The following is a 16,757-nucleotide window of genomic DNA, read 5'->3' as shown; positions in this document are numbered from 1 at the left end:
CTCACGCGTGAACTTGATGTTGGGGTCCACCGTATTGATATGCTCTGAGAACGCTTCCAAGTCTTGTTTCTTGATTTTCACAAAGGTGTCATCCACGTAACGGTACCAATGACTTGGTGGTGTGCCCGGAAACGAGGATAATGCCTTCTTCTCAAACTGTTCCATGTACAGGTTGGCCACAATGGGAGAGACCGGAGAGCCCATAGCACAGCCGTGAATCTGTCTGTAGAAGTGTCCCCGGAATTGGAAGTAGATTTGTTGAGACAGATGTCTAATAGTTTACATATGTGTTCAGGTGTAAGCTTGGTCCTTTGCTGCAAGGTGGAGTCCTCCTGCAGTCTTCTCATCACCGCTGTCACTGCTTCTGAGGTTGGGATGCAAGTGAACAAGGACACTACATCATAAGAAACCATAATGTCATCTGGGTCCAACTGGAGATGTTTCACTTTGTCCACAAATTTCTGTGTGTTTTCCACATGATGTACTGTGTTCCCCACCAACGGAGCCAAGATTGTAGTCAAATGTTTGGCTATGTTGTATGTGATGGAATCTGTGCTGCACACGATGGGTCTGAGTGGAACATTCTCTTTGTGAATTTTGGGAAGGCCATAGATGCAGGGAATGGCCTCCCCAGGGTATAGTCTGTAGTACAGAGGCCTGTCTATCACCTCCTCCTTCTCAAGCTTCTGTAGACAGTCTATAACCTTCTTCTTGTAGCCATTGGTTGGATCTCTTTTAAGTTTTTGATATGTGGTTGTGTCTTCAAGAAGGTTGTTGACCTTGGTTTCATAATCGGCTGTGTTCAGAATCACAGTGCAGCGACCCTTGTCTGCACTTGTTTGCTATTAACAGATACTCAGGCAGATTCCCTCCTGAGGGCAGGGCTTATGCAACTCAGATTAGCTTAAATTTCCAGTTCCTGTCCAATTTTTTCACAATTGAGAATGACTTCCGGATGGGAGCCGAAACGTCTTGATTCTGAAAACAGTGTCCAGATGACTACGACTGAAACCTTTTCTACGATTCATTCACAGAAGCGTAGTCAGAGCACTAGGGTTGCCAGTTGTAAGGCAAGAGACACTCAACCTCCATGTTTTTGGTTCCAACTCTCCAGTAACAGAGAAATGCAATATTGTGAGAGTTCAGCTTGAGAACATGTGGAACACTGAAAAGAGACTTGAGATAGAAGCAGTAGAGACTCCTCAGGTGTGTACAGCTCTGATTAAGGTCCCGAGCGAGCCCATTCAAACAGAAATAAAGAAAAGAGGGCTGCAGCTTGCAGACTTTCCACTAGAGGGTGCTAACGACCAAGAGTTGCAAGTGAAAATAGGAGCAGATTTCTACTGGCAGGCAGTTACTGGTAAGGTCCAGAAGGTTACAAACTCACTTGTAGCAGTTGAATGCATTTTTGGGTAGGCTTTACAGGGGCCAGTGGCTACCTCCAGTGTTACAGACACCACTTGCATGCACATTAGTTTGACTGAAGACACCCAGATCTCTAAAGAGCTACATGCATTCTGGGAAGTGGAGTCCTTGGGCATAGTCAACAGTCAGACAGAGAGCCCAGAGGACTCGGATGTCCTACGAGACTTTGAAAAGATAACCACATTTGAAAATGGCCGCTACCAAGTAGAGTTGCCATGGCGAGCAGATAAGACACAACTTCAAGACAACTTAAGGGTAGCAAAGAGACGTTTTGAGAGTCTTGTGAAAACTGATGCAACCTTGTATGCCAGGTACAACAATGTTACACAGGACTATCTCCAGCAAGGCATTTGTGAGGATGCAATAGAGGATACAACAGTGGCGGAGAAACAAGAGACTGTGAAATATTACATGCCACATCACGCTGTTGTACGAGAAGACAAGGCCACAACAAAACTTAGAGTGGTATTTGATGCATCATCACATGAGGAAGGTTGCTCATCACTCAATGACTGTTTGTACACTGGACCCAACCTAAACCCAAACCTGCTGGACGTGCTTATTCAGTTCAGACTGCACGAGATAGCATTCACTGCAGAAATAACCAAGGCTTTTCTCCAGATCTGTCTTTCAGAAAAGGACAAAGACGCTGTTAGGTTCCTGTGGCTGCACGGACCTCCAACTAAAGACTGTAAAAATGAGGTACGTGTCCTGAGAATGAACAGAGTAGTTTTTGGAGTATCTTCCAGCCCATTCTTGCTCGCTGCCACAATAGGAAAACATCTCAAACAATTCGAAAAAAACAACCAAAGGCAGTATAGACACTCAGAGACTCTTTGTATGTTGACAACTTCATTTCGAGCTCACCAGATGTGCAGGAGGCTATACATGTGACAACAGCAGCAAAGGACATTCTCTGTCAGGCAGGCATGAACCTGTGCAAATGGGTAACCAACTCACCTGATCTGAGAGCAATGTGGAAAGAAAAAGGAGTACAGTGCACTGGAGAGTCAGAGTCCTGTGGAAATGTGCTCAAGGTTCTAGGACTCGTGTGGAGACCAGAGAAGGACGATTTTGTGTTTGATCAAAGAGGACTAATGAACATTTTAAAAGACAAGGAAAACACAAAGAGAGGTGTACTACAAACATCAGCCCGCATATTTGACCCCATTGGGTTTCTCACTCCTTTTACTGTAAGAGTGAAGTGCCTTTTTCAAGAAATGTGGGAAAGAGGGCTCAGTTGGGATGAACCATTACCCACTGATTTGACTGACAAATGGGAACAGTGGTGTGCAGAGTTACCACTGCTCCACCTGGTGGCCATTCCCAGGTGGTACCACATTGAGATCCAGCCAGACTCACACACTGTAAAGTTGCATGTCTACTGTGATGCAAGTGAAAAGGCTTACAGTGCTGTGGCATATCTACAAGGACAAAACAAACAAGGAGAGACTGTTAAGTTTTGTGGCCTCAAAGTCGCGAGTTGCACCACTAAAGAAAATGACATTTCCTCGTTTGGAGCTGATGGGTGCACTTGTTGGGGCGAGGTTAGGACACAGTCTTGTCAAACCACTGAACATGGAGAAGAACCAGCTAAACCCGTGGACGGACTCGATGATCACTCTTCATTGGATTCGCAGCTCAGCCCAGAGGTGGAAGCCTTTCGTGGCCAATAGAAAGGGCTCACCAACCCAGAGTTGTGGTCCCACTGTGCTGGCAAAATGAACCCTGCTGACTTGCCTACATGAGGTCAGCATGCACAGAGCCTTATTGAGAGCCAGCTATGGTGGAATGGACCCACTTCACTGTCCACAGCTGTAAGGGAAACGGACATTGATGAGAACTAAGTGGTTAATGAGATAAACACTGAGCTGAAATCAAAGTATCAGACTGTTGTACAACTTACTAGCACAGAACAAACTGAACCTCTGTTAAACTTATAGAAGTACAGTAGACTTAAGACTGTGTTAAGAATAACTCCATAGGTCAAACGGTTTGTTATTATTACACGGTCCAAGCAGAAGGTTCAGGGAGAGTTAACTGCAGAGTAGATTAATGCAGCAGAAACGTACTGGGTAAAGGTGACACAAAAGAGCTGTTTTAGTTCTGAACTATTCCAGCTAAGGTCAAGACAAGATGTGAAAAGAGACTCAAAAATCAAAGACTTGAAACCTTTCTCAGATGAAAATGGTCTACTATGTGTTGGGGAAGACTTCAGAACACTGATTTTAGTTTCAGAGAGCAACACCCCTGGGTATTACCTACAAATCACAAATATTGAGAGTTACTGGTTCAGTCATGTCATGAAAAGGTAATGCATTCTGGTGTAAGAGACACTTTGATTCAAGTCAGAGAACATTACTGCATTTTGAGAGTTAGACAGCTTGTAAAACGCATTGTTTCAGGTTGTTACATTTGCAGAAAACTAAAAGTAAAGACAGCACAACAAATTACTGCTCCTTTACCTCGAGACAGAGTGACTGAGTCCCCTCCATTTGAAATTACAGGGGTAGATTTTGCAGGACCCTTGTATATTAAAACTAGGTGGCAGTCTACAAAGGCATACATCGCTCTTTTTACATGTGCGGTAACTAGAGCTGTTCAGTTGTTATACCCTCTTGAAATATGTTGAGGTATTATTCGTCCGATAGGTGATGAACAGCTGTTCATCGGGTGGGAGAATGTTGTGACTTATTTGTATTTAATATGTTATGCAGTTGCAGCCAGAGTTCAATAAAAAATGTGAACTCTTAAGTTCTAGCAAAGACATCCGCCTCTGTCATCATTGGGAAGCTTTCACGTTGTAATAGCTTTGTTTATCTACGGCTACCTTTCTCAACTCTCCCTTTCCAGTAAGTGACATGCAGCTCAATGGTCTGAAATGACACAAGGAACACTATGTGCATCTCCACTGGTGTCCTATTTCACATGAGGCTTCTAATATTTAAAAAACAAAAATAAATAAATAAAATGAATCGACCAAAACAGCTACATCAATGTAAGGCAGATGATGTGTGTGTCCCTCATACTGTGTGAGAGAGCTGGCTGTTCAATAATTTAAAGAGCAGGAAATGTTTACATTTGCAGCATGAAGAGAGATCTGGCCTGTTTGCAATAGAAACAAAATCAATGTCTGTGCTGTGCATGTGTGCGCCCTCGCAAAGTGAAGACACACACAAGTTTAATTCAATTTATTGATATTTGTATCACATATTGGAAGGAAACAACAAAAACAGTAAATTAAACTGTTATCTGATAATATATAATAAAAAGACATAAGGTGAAATTTACTAATGATTGGTGGCCCATTCTTAAGCAGCAAGGAAATTGCATCTGTCCCTATCTACTGAAGGACCACACCGGGGCTTCTGTTCCGGTGCTGAAAATGGTAGGAGGGAATGGAAATTCATCTGATTTATCACTGCAGCACGAGTCTGAAATGTAACGCCTTAGAAAAGCAAATAAAAGCAGTGGCACTGTTTTCAGACAAATGGAGGGAGAGAGACTAAAGCCAGGTCAAAACAGTGGCAAACACGAATTAAGATGCTTTATAAAGTTACTTTAGCGCATCTCAGCGCTCAGCACCACAACAAGAGAACAGCAAGTCAACAACCTTTTTTCTGTTCACATGACTTAACATTTGTTTCCTGCTTGAATGTGTGGTTTTCCTGACATTTAATGACTCACAGCAGGACCAGTCCAGTGCAATGATAGAAGGAGTCAGTAATACTTTTTTTGTCTGTTTACAGAAAACCATGAATCTCCCACATTGATTTTTCATCTCATTCAAATCACTAATCTTTGTTGAGCTGAACATCAGGCTATTTAACTCATATTTCCGCACATACAGCCTTGTGCAGGATGGATACACGCCTGCAGCGCCAAAGGTATCGTCTCTTCAGCCAGTATTCACAGTTCAGGAGCCGAAAACACTTTATTTTGTGTTCCATCCAGACATGTCAAGAGTCAGGTACAACACTGACATCAGATCTCATTTAGAGGCACTGAATGCAAGTCAGATTAACTGTGGTCATTTACGGTTTTATTAAATACCCAGATAAATTGTAAAATTGTGGAGACAAAGTTTTGCAACCCTCTGTAATTTGTGACAGGCTCAGCAAATACCCCGATAGGCCTTTAGTTTCACAGTGGTGCGTGCTGGCAGGAAGACCAGTGGCGGTATGTATGAAGCTGGCAGTAAGGAGACAAAAGGTGGAGCTAATTAAAAATAATCTGCGTTCTCACAGTTTAACAGAAGTTAATCTGTCAAATTTCAGTTCATCAACGACATCCAACAGCCTGTAGACAAACGAATATTTACCTCCAGCTGCTGACAAATCTGAGGACACTCACTTCATCAGCTGAGAAAAAAGGAAATGTATATTTCATTTCTTGTGTGAATTTCACAGTGCCAAGCAGGGAACTCGGGTGAAATGAGGGATAGGACCCAATCAAACAATTTAATAAAAGGGAGAGGTTTACATGGGTAACACGCAGGCAGTGGTCGAAACCAAGGGAGCAAGCCAACAGGCAATCCACAGTAAATCCACAAGGCACACAGACTAAGGACTGGAAAGCTTAACACACTGACAATGAGGGGGTGAAGACACAGAGACTAAACACACAGGTGAGGGCAGGATAACTAGACACAGGTGAAACTAATTCTTTTTCTTCTTCGTAAAGGTTTATGGCGGTTGGCAACCAACGGTATGGTGCATTACCGCCACGAAATGGAATGGAGTGTGGATCGGGACTCTAACTATACATTCACTTATGATTAAATAAAAGAAAATAAACTGAGAAAAAAATCAATAAAAAATTATTAATTAATTTAATTTAAATTTAAAAAAGTTAATTTAAATAACTAAACACACCATAGCTATATTCTCTTTATCAAATTTGTTCTCCTAAGATAATGATAAAACAAGAGCTAACACTTCTCTCTAGAACTTCTTTGTAAAAGATCTCGTAAATCAAACCTCATCTTTATTTCTTTAAGGTTCAGTCTCAGTTCTCTTCTCTCAGCATCATATTTTGGCAGTAAATCATAACATTGATCACTGAACGTACATCTTCCTGTATCATGTTTTTCTATTTTACATGATGTACTGTTTAATCCTGTGTGACCAAACCGTAGCCTGGATATTATTGTTTCCTCTCTCCTGGTTCTCTCCATTTTCCTCATCACACCAACTTTTCTTTGAATGTTGTATAACCACCTTCCTGTTCTCTCTTCTTCCCACTGTTTTTGCCACCTTTCTTTCAACTTCACCTTAACTGTGGTTTTCATTTTCATTTTACTAAGGGCTACTGTAACATCAGTGTGATTCGTTTTTGTGGCTTCTTTTGCATACTTGTCAGCTATTTCATTTCCTTTGATTCCTATATGTGCTGGAATCCAAACAAATGTCATATTTAGCCCCGTCATTTGAATTCTACATAGTGTTTGTTGTATCTCTATTAAGACATCTTGTTTGCTTCCAGCTGATTAATGACGAGCTGGAATCAGAGCATATTACTGCTCTCAGAGGCCTCTTCAACCCATCGCAGTGCTGACAGAATCACCAGCATCTCCCCAGTATACACCGATACAATAACAATTATAATGTTGAAATCTGGAACTATGAATGAAAAACCAATTTTGTTAGCTGTGTTCTTTGAAGCATCTGTATAAATCTGAACATAGTTGTGGTAGATACTTTCTATATATGTCTGTATTATCTGTGGATATAAAATAAGCTCCTTATCAAGTCATGTGAGAGCTACAGTCGGGTCAGGGAGTATCCAAGAATGTATTACTGGGAGTGATACTGCTGGACTAATGTTTATTTCAGTTATTCCTAGTTCTTTTGCTTTCTGCTCAATTGTCCATCCAAAACTTTTTGTTTCTCTCCTTTTCCCAACAGGGTTTTAGTGCATCTAGCATTGGATGATCTTCATTATCTCCCTTTAAATGAACCCAGTAGTTTAAAGATAGCTGTATTCTCCTTAATTCCAGTGGCATTTCTCCCATTTCCACTTGTAATGCTGATGTTGGGGTTGTTCTGATGCCACCTGAACATAGTCTTAAAGCCTGATATTCAGAATCAGAAATACTTTATTGATCCCCGAGGGGAAACTCTTTTGTTACAGCAGCTCACTATCATGTCAGTGCACACAGAAATAGAAGTACTGAGCAAATCAAAATATAATACACTATAATACAGGCCAGATAAATTAAGTACCAAGTGGGTATAAGTATAAAATTTAAGTTTAATTGAAAAGTACAAAGTGGATTTACCGGTTGATGAGAAGTATGTACGGTATAATAATACAATGTAATAATCCAAGTAGTAAGTAATAGTGCATGTACTGTAAAGTTAAGTGTAGCCTATTAAGATTATAATGAGACGGTGGATATTGCACAGTAGTAATAGAAGTATGAATAAATATCAGAATCAGAATCAGAATCAGAAATACTTTATTGATCCCCGTAGGGAAACTCTTTGTTACAGTAGCTCGTCTTTACGTCAGTGCACACAGGAGAAAGTACTAGAAATAATAAACACTATAAACAGGTCAGAAATAAATTAAGTATCCTGTCGGTATAAGTATAAGATAAACTAAGTGTCAAGTACCAAGTGGGTTTACTGGTTGGTGATGAAAGTACAGTCTAAAATACAATGTAACTCCTTATGTAATAAATAATATTAATAAGCGGAGGTGCATGTACTGTCGAAGAGTAATTGAGGTATATAGTTTAAGTAGCAATAAATAAGAAAAAACTAACAGGGGGAAAACTAATATTGCACGGAGGTATTACACAGAATATTGCACAATTTATTAATTATGGCAGAGATGTAATGCTCAATGTCCAGTTTAGTGACCTAGGGTCAAACAGACTAACCCTTAGAGGGAGGAGTTAAATAGTTTGATGGCCACAGGCAGGAATGACTTCCTGTGGCGCTCTGTGGTGCTTTTTGGTGGGATGAGTCTTCCGCTGAAGGTGCTCCTTTGCTTGGCCAGCACATCATGGAGCGGGTGGGAGACACTGTCCAAGATGGCATGTTGTTTGGCCAGCATCCTCCTCTCTGACACCACTGCCAGAGAGTCCAGCTCCAGCCCCACAATGTCACTGGCCTTGCGGATCAGTTTATTGAGTCTGTTGGCGTCCGCTACCTTTAGCCTGCTGCCCCAGCATGCAACAGCATACAGGATAGCACTGGCCACCACAGACTCATAGAACATCTTCAGCATCGTCCGGCAGATGTTGAAGGACCTCAGCCTCCTCAGAAAATAGAGGCGGCTCTGGCCCTTCCTATAAACAGCCTGAGTGTTCTTGGTCCAGTCCAGTTTGTTGTCTAAGTGTACTCCCAGGTACTTGTAGTCCTCCACAATGTCCACACTGACCCCCTGGATGGAAACCGGGGTCACTGGTGCCTTGGCCCTCCGTAGATCTACAACCAGCTCCTTTGACTTTGTCGCATTGAGCTGCAGATGGTTCTGCTCGCACCATGAAACAAAGTTACCCACCACAGCCCTGTACTCCGTCTCATCACCACCGCTGACACATCCCACCACAGCAGAGTCATCAGAAAACTTCTGAATGTGGCAGGACTCTGTGTGGTAGCTGAAGTCTGTGGTGTAGATGGTGAAGAGGAAGGGAGAGAGGACGGTCCCCTGAGGGGCCCCAGTATTGCTGACCACGCTGTCTGACACACAGTGCTGCAGGCGCACGTGCTGTGGTCTGCCAGTCAGGTAGTCCACAATCCAGGACACAAGGGGGGCATCCACCTGCATCGCTGCCAGCTTCTGCCCCAGCAGGGCAGGCCGGATGGTGTTGAAAGCACTGGAGAAGTCAAAAAACATGATCCTCACCGTGCTTGCCGGCCTGTCCAGGTGGGTGTGGATGCGGTTAAGCAGGTAGATGATGGCGTCCTCAACTCCCAGCCGGGGCTGGTAGGCAAACTGAAGGGGATCCAGGAGGGGTCTGACCATGGGCCGCAGCTGTTCCAGCACTAGTCTCTCCAGGGTCTTCATTATGTGGGAGGTCAGTGCCACTGGTCTGTAGTCCTTGGAGCCACTGGGGCGTGGCGTCTTCGGCACAGGAACGAGGCAAGATGTCTTCCACAGAATGGGGACCCTTTGAAGACTCAGGCTCAGGTTGAAGGCATGCTGAAGGACTCCACAAAGCTGGGGGGCACAGGCTTTTAGCACCCCGGGGCTAACGCCATCGGGGCCTGCAGCCTTGTTTGAGTGGAGCCTCATCAGCTGTCCTCTCACCTGGTCAGCAGTCAGGCACACAGCAGAAGTTACAGGTGGGGAGGGGGAGTCATCAGTCTGGAGAGGGCCGTTAGCCTGATGGGGAGGGGGAGCAGAGTACTCAGAGGAGCTTGAGGGCCGACAGCAGCTGAGTTAGAGGGGATGAGCAGAGCCGGTGTGTCGAATCTGTTAAAGAACAGATTCAGTTCGTTGGCCCTGTCCAAGCTGCCTTCAACTCCTCTGCTGCCAGTCGGTCTGAAGCCAGTGATGGTCTTCATGCCGCTCCAGACCTCCCTCATATTGTTCTGCTGGAGTTTCCTCTCCAGCTTCCTCCTGTACTTCTCCTTGGCTTCCCTGATTTTCACCTTCAGGTCAGCCTGGATTGCCCTCACCTCCTCCCTATTACCATCAGTAAAGGCCCTCCTCTTGGCATTCAGAATGTCCTTGATGTCCTTTGTTACCCACGGTTTGTTATTTGGATAACAATGGACCATCTTGGTTGGGACATTGCAGTCCACACAGAAGTTAATGTAGCCAGTGATGCACTCAGTGAGCCCGTCAATGTCCTCTCCATGAGGCTCACAGAGTGCATCCCAGTTTGTCACCTCAAAACATTCCTGCAGTGTCTCATAGGCCTCCCCTGACCATCTCCTCACTGTCCTTGTGGTCACAGGCTGCCTTTTAACCAGAGGCACATAGCAGGATTTGAGGTGAACCAGGTTGTGGTCTGACCTACCCAGAGGGGGGAGGGGGGAAGAGCTGTATGCATCCTTAACGTTAGCATACATCAGGTCCAGTGTCCTCTCCTCTCTAGTAGGACAGCTCACATACTGGGTGAAATTAGTCAGTGTTGTTGAAACACTGACATGGTTGAAGTCACCCGAGATTAAAATGAGTGCACTCGGGTGTTGAGTCTGGAGTTGTGCTATGGCGGTGTGAATGCCGTTGCGCCGATGCCGGGTTAGCAGAGGGGATGTAAACAGCCACAACAATGGCATGTGAAAATTCACGGGCAGATAATATGGCCGGAGTCCCACAGCTAACAGTTCAATGTCCGGGCTACAGATACTCTGCTTGATGGTAACGTGACCAGGGTTACACCATCTGTTGTTAACTAGAACAGCAAGCCCGCCGCCTTTCCGCTTACCGCTCCCGGTGTGATCCCTGTCGGCCCGAACAGTCTGAAAGCCCTCGATGGAAACGTTATGGTCCGGGATATCCTGGTGTAGCCATGTCTCAGAGAAGCACATCAAGCTACACTCACAGAACTCCGTCTGACTCCGGGCTAACGCCGTTAGCTCGTCCATTTTATTCGCCAGTGATCTCATGTTGCCCATGACGAGAGAAGGCAGACATGGCTTAAATCTCTTATTCTTAAGTCTCTTTTGTCTGCACCCCTCTCTCTTCCCTCGCCGCTTCGTTCCACCTCTGCATCCTCGGTGTGTCCTCCTTCAGATCTCAGTGGGGACATCGGTTGTCCTGGGGGCCATGCTGCTCGGCTTCAGCGCGATCAGCTGTTCCCTGGTGTAAACAATGCGGCCAAACAGCTGATCTGCCGCGGTGCCCTGACCGAGTAGCAGAAGAAGAAGTTCCACGAAAAAAAAAGTACAAAAACACTTTCTACTCTCATTTTTCGCAAAGAGCGTAGTTTAAATTACACTTACACACAAGTTACTCAAGCGTAAAAAGGAAAGTTTAAATTACACTTACACACAAGTTACTCAAGTTTGGAATAAAAAAAGGAAAGTTAAAAGTTGGATGAAAAGTACTCCTTTGACCAGGAGCTGGAGTGGGTGGGGAGACAGGCAGCATGCGGTTTAGACAGTCCCCTGAGGGGCCCCAGTGTTGCTGATTACGCTGTCCAACACACAGTGCTGCAGGTGCACATGCTGTGGTCTGCCAGTCAGGTAGTCAACAATCCAGGACACAAGGGGGCATCCACCTGCATTGCTGCCAGCTTCTCACCCAGCAGGGCTGGCCGGATGGTGTTGAAAGCACTGGAGAAGTCAAAAAACACGATCCTCACCGTGCTTGCCGGCTTGCCCAGGTGGGTGTAGATGCAGTTCAGCAGGAAGATGATGGTGTCCTCAACTCCCAGCTGGGGCTGGTAGGCGGACTAAAAGGGGGTCCTGGAGGGGTCTGACCATGGGCCGCAGCTGTTCCAGCAGCAGTCTCTCCAGGGTCTTCATTATGTGGGAGGTCAGTGCCACCGGTCTGTAGTCCTTGGAGCCACTGAGACGCGGCGTCTTCAGCACAGGAACAAGGCGATATGTCTTCCACAGAATGGGGACCCTTTCAACACTCACGCTCAGGTTGAAGACATGTTGAAGGACTCCACATAGCTGGGGGGCAACAGGCTTTTAGCACCCCGGGGAAAATGTCATCGGGGCCTGCAGCCTTGTACTAAATGTTGTCTAACTTTCTGAGAGATGTACTTGCTGAAGATCCAAATGCTACACACCCATTATCTAATACTGATCCTATTAATCCTGTAGATGATCTCTCTGCCCCCCATTCACTTCCCACCAGACATCTCATTACATTTGTGAAACTAATTAGGACGGGGCAAACAATCAAAACTGGAGGTTTCTTCAAAGGGTCCCTGTTCTGTGGAAGACATATCGCCTTGTTCCTGTGCTGAAGACGCCGCGTCCCAGTGGCTCCAAGGACTACAGACCGGTGGCACTGACCTCCCACATAATGAAGACCCTGGAGAGACTGCTGCTGGAACAGCTGAGGCCCATGGTCAGACCCCTCCAGGACCCCCTTTTAGTCCGCCTACCAGCCCCAGCTGGGAGTTGAGGACACCATCATCTTCCTGCTGAACCGCATCTACACCCACCTGGGCAAGCCGGCAAGCACGGTGAGGATCGTGTTTTTTGACTTCTCCAGTGCTTTCAACACCATCCGGCCAGCCCTGCTGGGTGAGAAGCTGGCAGCAATGCAGGTGGATGCCCCCCTTGTGTCCTGGATTGTTGACTACCTGACTGGCAGACCACAGCATGTGCACCTGCAGCACTGTGTGTTGGACAGCGTAATCAGCAACACTGGGGCCCCTCAGGGGACTGTCCTCTCTCCCATCCTCTTCACCATCTACACCACAGACTTCAGCAACCACACAGAGTCCTGCCACCTTCAGAAGTTTTCTGATGACTCTGCTATGGTGAGATGTATTAGCGGTGGTGATAAGACTGAGTACAGGGGTGTGGTGGGGAATTTTGGCTCATGGTGTGAGCAGAACCATCTGCAGCTCAATGCGACAAAGTCTAAGGAGCTGGTTGTAGACCTACGAAGGGCCAAGGCACCAGTGACCCTGGTTTCCATCAAGGGGTTCAGTGTGAACATTGTTGAGGATTACAAATACCTGGGAGTACACATGGACAATACACTGGGTTGACAACACTCAAGCTCTTTACAGGAAGGGCCAGAGCCGCCTCTATTTTCTGAGGAGGCTGAGGTCCTTCAACATCTGCCGGACAATGTTGAGGATGTTTTATGAGTATGTGGTGGCCAGTGCTTTCCTGTTTGCTGTTGCATGCTGGGGCAGCAGGTTGAGGGTAGTGGATGCTAACATACTCAACAAACTGATCCGTAAGGCCAGTGACATGTGGGGGTGGAGCTGGACTCTGTCTGTGGTGTCAGAGAGGAGGATGCTGGCTAAACTACATGCCATCTTGGACCTCCAGTTTTGATTGTTTGCCCCGTCCTAATTAGTTTCACAAATTTATCATTAATGACAGGAAGACAGGAAGTAAAACTACAAGACACATGAGGGGAGGAAAAGATTTCAAAATATAAAAGGAAATAACTAAACTCAAAACCCTCAAACATGACAGTTTTGTTTTTATATAATTATTTCTGTGTGCATACATGTGTAAATTTTTTCTCATTTCAAATGTCTTAAAATTACATCTGACTATACTGTATATTAATTTATCACTATCATTAATTTATTTATGGCGTTCCACATGTAATATTATATGTGAAATTGTTGTTTTAACATATGTATGTACATATATCATGGGAATCTACCACATGTAAAATGTCTGAAAACCACATGTCCCCATACTGCATGTGAAATGTTCACATGATGATCCACGTGTTCTTTTTTTACTGTGACTGCAATATTATTTGTAATGTATTAATTATACAGCTGTATATTCCTTTAATATTCCTTACAACAAACTGGTAAAATACGATTTTAAAATATTCCTAAAGTAACTGATTTCTATTTCTATTATCCACCTTTATCTAAGTCTTCAAAAATTGGTCTGACACAGGTGCTACTGTACTGTGGGCAGAACATTCATAACACGCCAAATAAGGTTCATCACACCCAAGCTGGCTGTGTGGACCAGCTCAAACAGGAGATTCTGAGACACACAGCTACTGTGTGTCACATATACTGCCAGTTGACTGCAGACAAACTAGAGGATAAAAGAGCTCACTTTGGCTACCACTGGACCTCACAAAGTATCTTTGGGCCTATTTCACACAATCACACACACACACCTTGTATATTCCCTGGTCGCAACCATTGTAAGTACACTCCATGGTATAACTTCTCAGCACGCCCATTTCCCTCCAGACAACCACCCTGGCTGTGGCAGATCGAGACTTCTCCACCTGACAAGTTCAAATCAGAAATATATTTGGAGCTGAAAATGGAAGCAGTTCAAATATGATTTGGTTTTAATATTACATTGTTTGTTTTGTGACTTTACGGTAAACAAATTAAAAATACAGGTAAAACATGCAAATAATAACAATAATATTGAAAACACTAAATATTATAATGGTGATGGTGACAAGACTGATGTGTTTATCAATGAGGGTGAAGGTAGTGATGAAGATATGGTAGTTGATAGTGATGATGATGAGTATGATGTAGGATGTAATGAGGAGGAGCATAATAATGATAATCCATATAACAAAAACTATAATGATAACAAAGATATGATAATGGTCCAAGCAATAATTTAGATGAATGTGTGATAATGATTTAGAGTATGAAAAGTATTATCATCATTATTCTAATTGTTTTTGTTATCTTTGTTACCGAATAGTTGCAGCTGTTGAAAGAAAAGGCCGGTGCAATACGATCCAAGGTCTTTGGAATGGTCTAGAGATAGAGACAGAGAAAAAGCGAGAGAGAGAGAGATACATTGACAACCAGCAGAAACACTGGCAGACATTTGTTCAGTGGTTTCTATGGTTTCAGAGCTTTAACTGCAACTGTATGGAAGTTTATATTTTATTATTTGTAACCCACAGAAGACTATCCACTAGCATGTACCATAATACACAAATAAATGGACTGTACTTATATAGCGCTTTTCTGACTACTCAAAGCGCTGCAATTACATATCACATTCACCCCATTCATAGCGGATGGCAGAACACCAAATTATCTAAGCATTCAAACACTCACACACCGAAGGCACAGCCCTCGGGAGCAATTTGGGGTTCAGTATCTTGCCTAAGGACACTTCGACATGTAGGCTGGGGGAAGCCAGGATCGAACCGCCAACTTTCCGATTGGTGGCCAACCCTGTGATATAAATATCATATAAATATCTCACTATCAGAATCAGAAATACTTTATTGATCCCCGAGGGGAAACTCTTTTGCTACAGCAGCTCACTATCACGTCAGTGCACACAGGAATGGAAGTACTAAGCAAAAAAATAAATAAAATAGAAAGCACAAAGAAGTACAAAGTGGGTTACCGGTTGACGATAATAAAGGTATAAAGTAATAGTGCATGAACTGCCAAGTGTAGCTTATTTATAATGAGACGGAGGATATTGCACAGCAGTAATAGAGGTATGAATAAATATCAATATCAATGAATAGGGAATTTTAAACTGAAAAGGGTATATTGCACAGGAGTATTAACACAGGATATTGCACAATTATCTCAAGTATTGCAGAGATGTAATGATCAATGTCCAGTTTAATGACTTAGGGTCATACAGACTACACTGGGTGGAGGGTGTTTGAGTGGAGTTTCATCAGCTGTCCTCTCACCTGGTCAGTAGTCAGGCACACAGCAGAGGTTACAGGCGGGGGAGGGGTGAGTCATTAGTGTGAAGAGGGCCGTTAGCCTGATGGGGAGGGGGGAGCAGTGGACTCAGAGGATCTTGAGGGACGACAGCAGCTCAGTTAGAGGAGGGATGAGCAGGAGCCGGTGTGTCGAATCTGTTAAAGAACAGATTAAGTTTGTTGGCCCTGTCCAAGCTGCCTTCAACTCCTCTGCTGCCAGTCAGCCTAAAGCCAGTGATGCTCTTCATGCCGCTCCAGACCTCTCTCATGTTGTTCTGCTGGAGTTTCCGCTCCAGCTTCCTCCTGTACTTCTCCTTGGCCTCCCTGATCTTCACCTTCAGGTCAGCCTGGATTCCCCTCACCTCCTCCCTAGTACCATCAGTAAAGGCCCTCTTGGCATGAGGGAAGACCTGTATGCATCCTTAACGTTAGCATACAGCAGGTCTGGTGTCCTCTCCTCTCTAGTAGGACAACTCACATACTGGGTGAAATTAGTCAGTATTGTTGAAACACTGACATGGTTGAAGTCACCCGAGATTAATATGAGTGCACTCAGGTGTTGAGTCTGGAGTTGTGCTATGGCGGTGTGAATGGCGTTGCACGCCAATACCGGGGTAGCAGAGGGGGGGATGTAAACAGTCACAACAATGGCACGTGAGAATTCACGTGGCAGATAATATGGCCGGAGTCCCACAGCTAACAGTTCAATGTCCGGGCTACAGATACTCTGCTTGATAGTAATGTGACCAGGGTTACACCATCTGTTGTTAACTAGAACAGCAAGCCCACCGTGATTCTGTTTACCGCTCCCGGTGTGATCCCTGTTGGCCCGAACAGTCTGAAAGCCGTCGATGGAAACGTTATGATCCGGGATATCCTGGTGTAGTCATGTCTCTGAGAAGCCCGTCATACTACACTCACGGAACTCCGTCTGACTCCAGGCTAACGCCGTTAGCTCGTCCATTTTATTTGGCAGCGATCACACGTTGCCCATTACGACAGAAGGCAGACACGGCTTAAATCTCTTGTTCTTAAGTCTCTTTTGT

General features: G+C 44.6%; 1 protein-coding gene across 1 annotated transcript in view; it reads right to left on the bottom strand.

Moving 5' to 3' along the window:
- Positions 1-16,757, bottom strand: part of LOC122875064 (cytosolic carboxypeptidase 4) — a 338,163-nt gene that overhangs the window by 38,741 nt on the left and 282,665 nt on the right. Inside the window, exons 24-25 of the mRNA XM_044193824.1 lie at positions 14,726-14,788; positions 14,179-14,292 (exon numbers count right to left, since the gene is read on the bottom strand). Coding sequence (XP_044049759.1) covers positions 14,179-14,292; positions 14,726-14,788 — 177 coding nt within the window. The remainder of the gene's footprint in view (positions 1-14,178; positions 14,293-14,725; positions 14,789-16,757) is intronic.

Source organism: Siniperca chuatsi, linkage group LG4, assembly GCF_020085105.1.
Source record: "Siniperca chuatsi isolate FFG_IHB_CAS linkage group LG4, ASM2008510v1, whole genome shotgun sequence".
Lineage (NCBI taxonomy): Eukaryota > Metazoa > Chordata > Actinopteri > Centrarchiformes > Sinipercidae > Siniperca > Siniperca chuatsi.
Note: the sequence above shows the minus strand (reverse complement) of the source record. Positions and strands in the feature narration are given on the sequence as shown.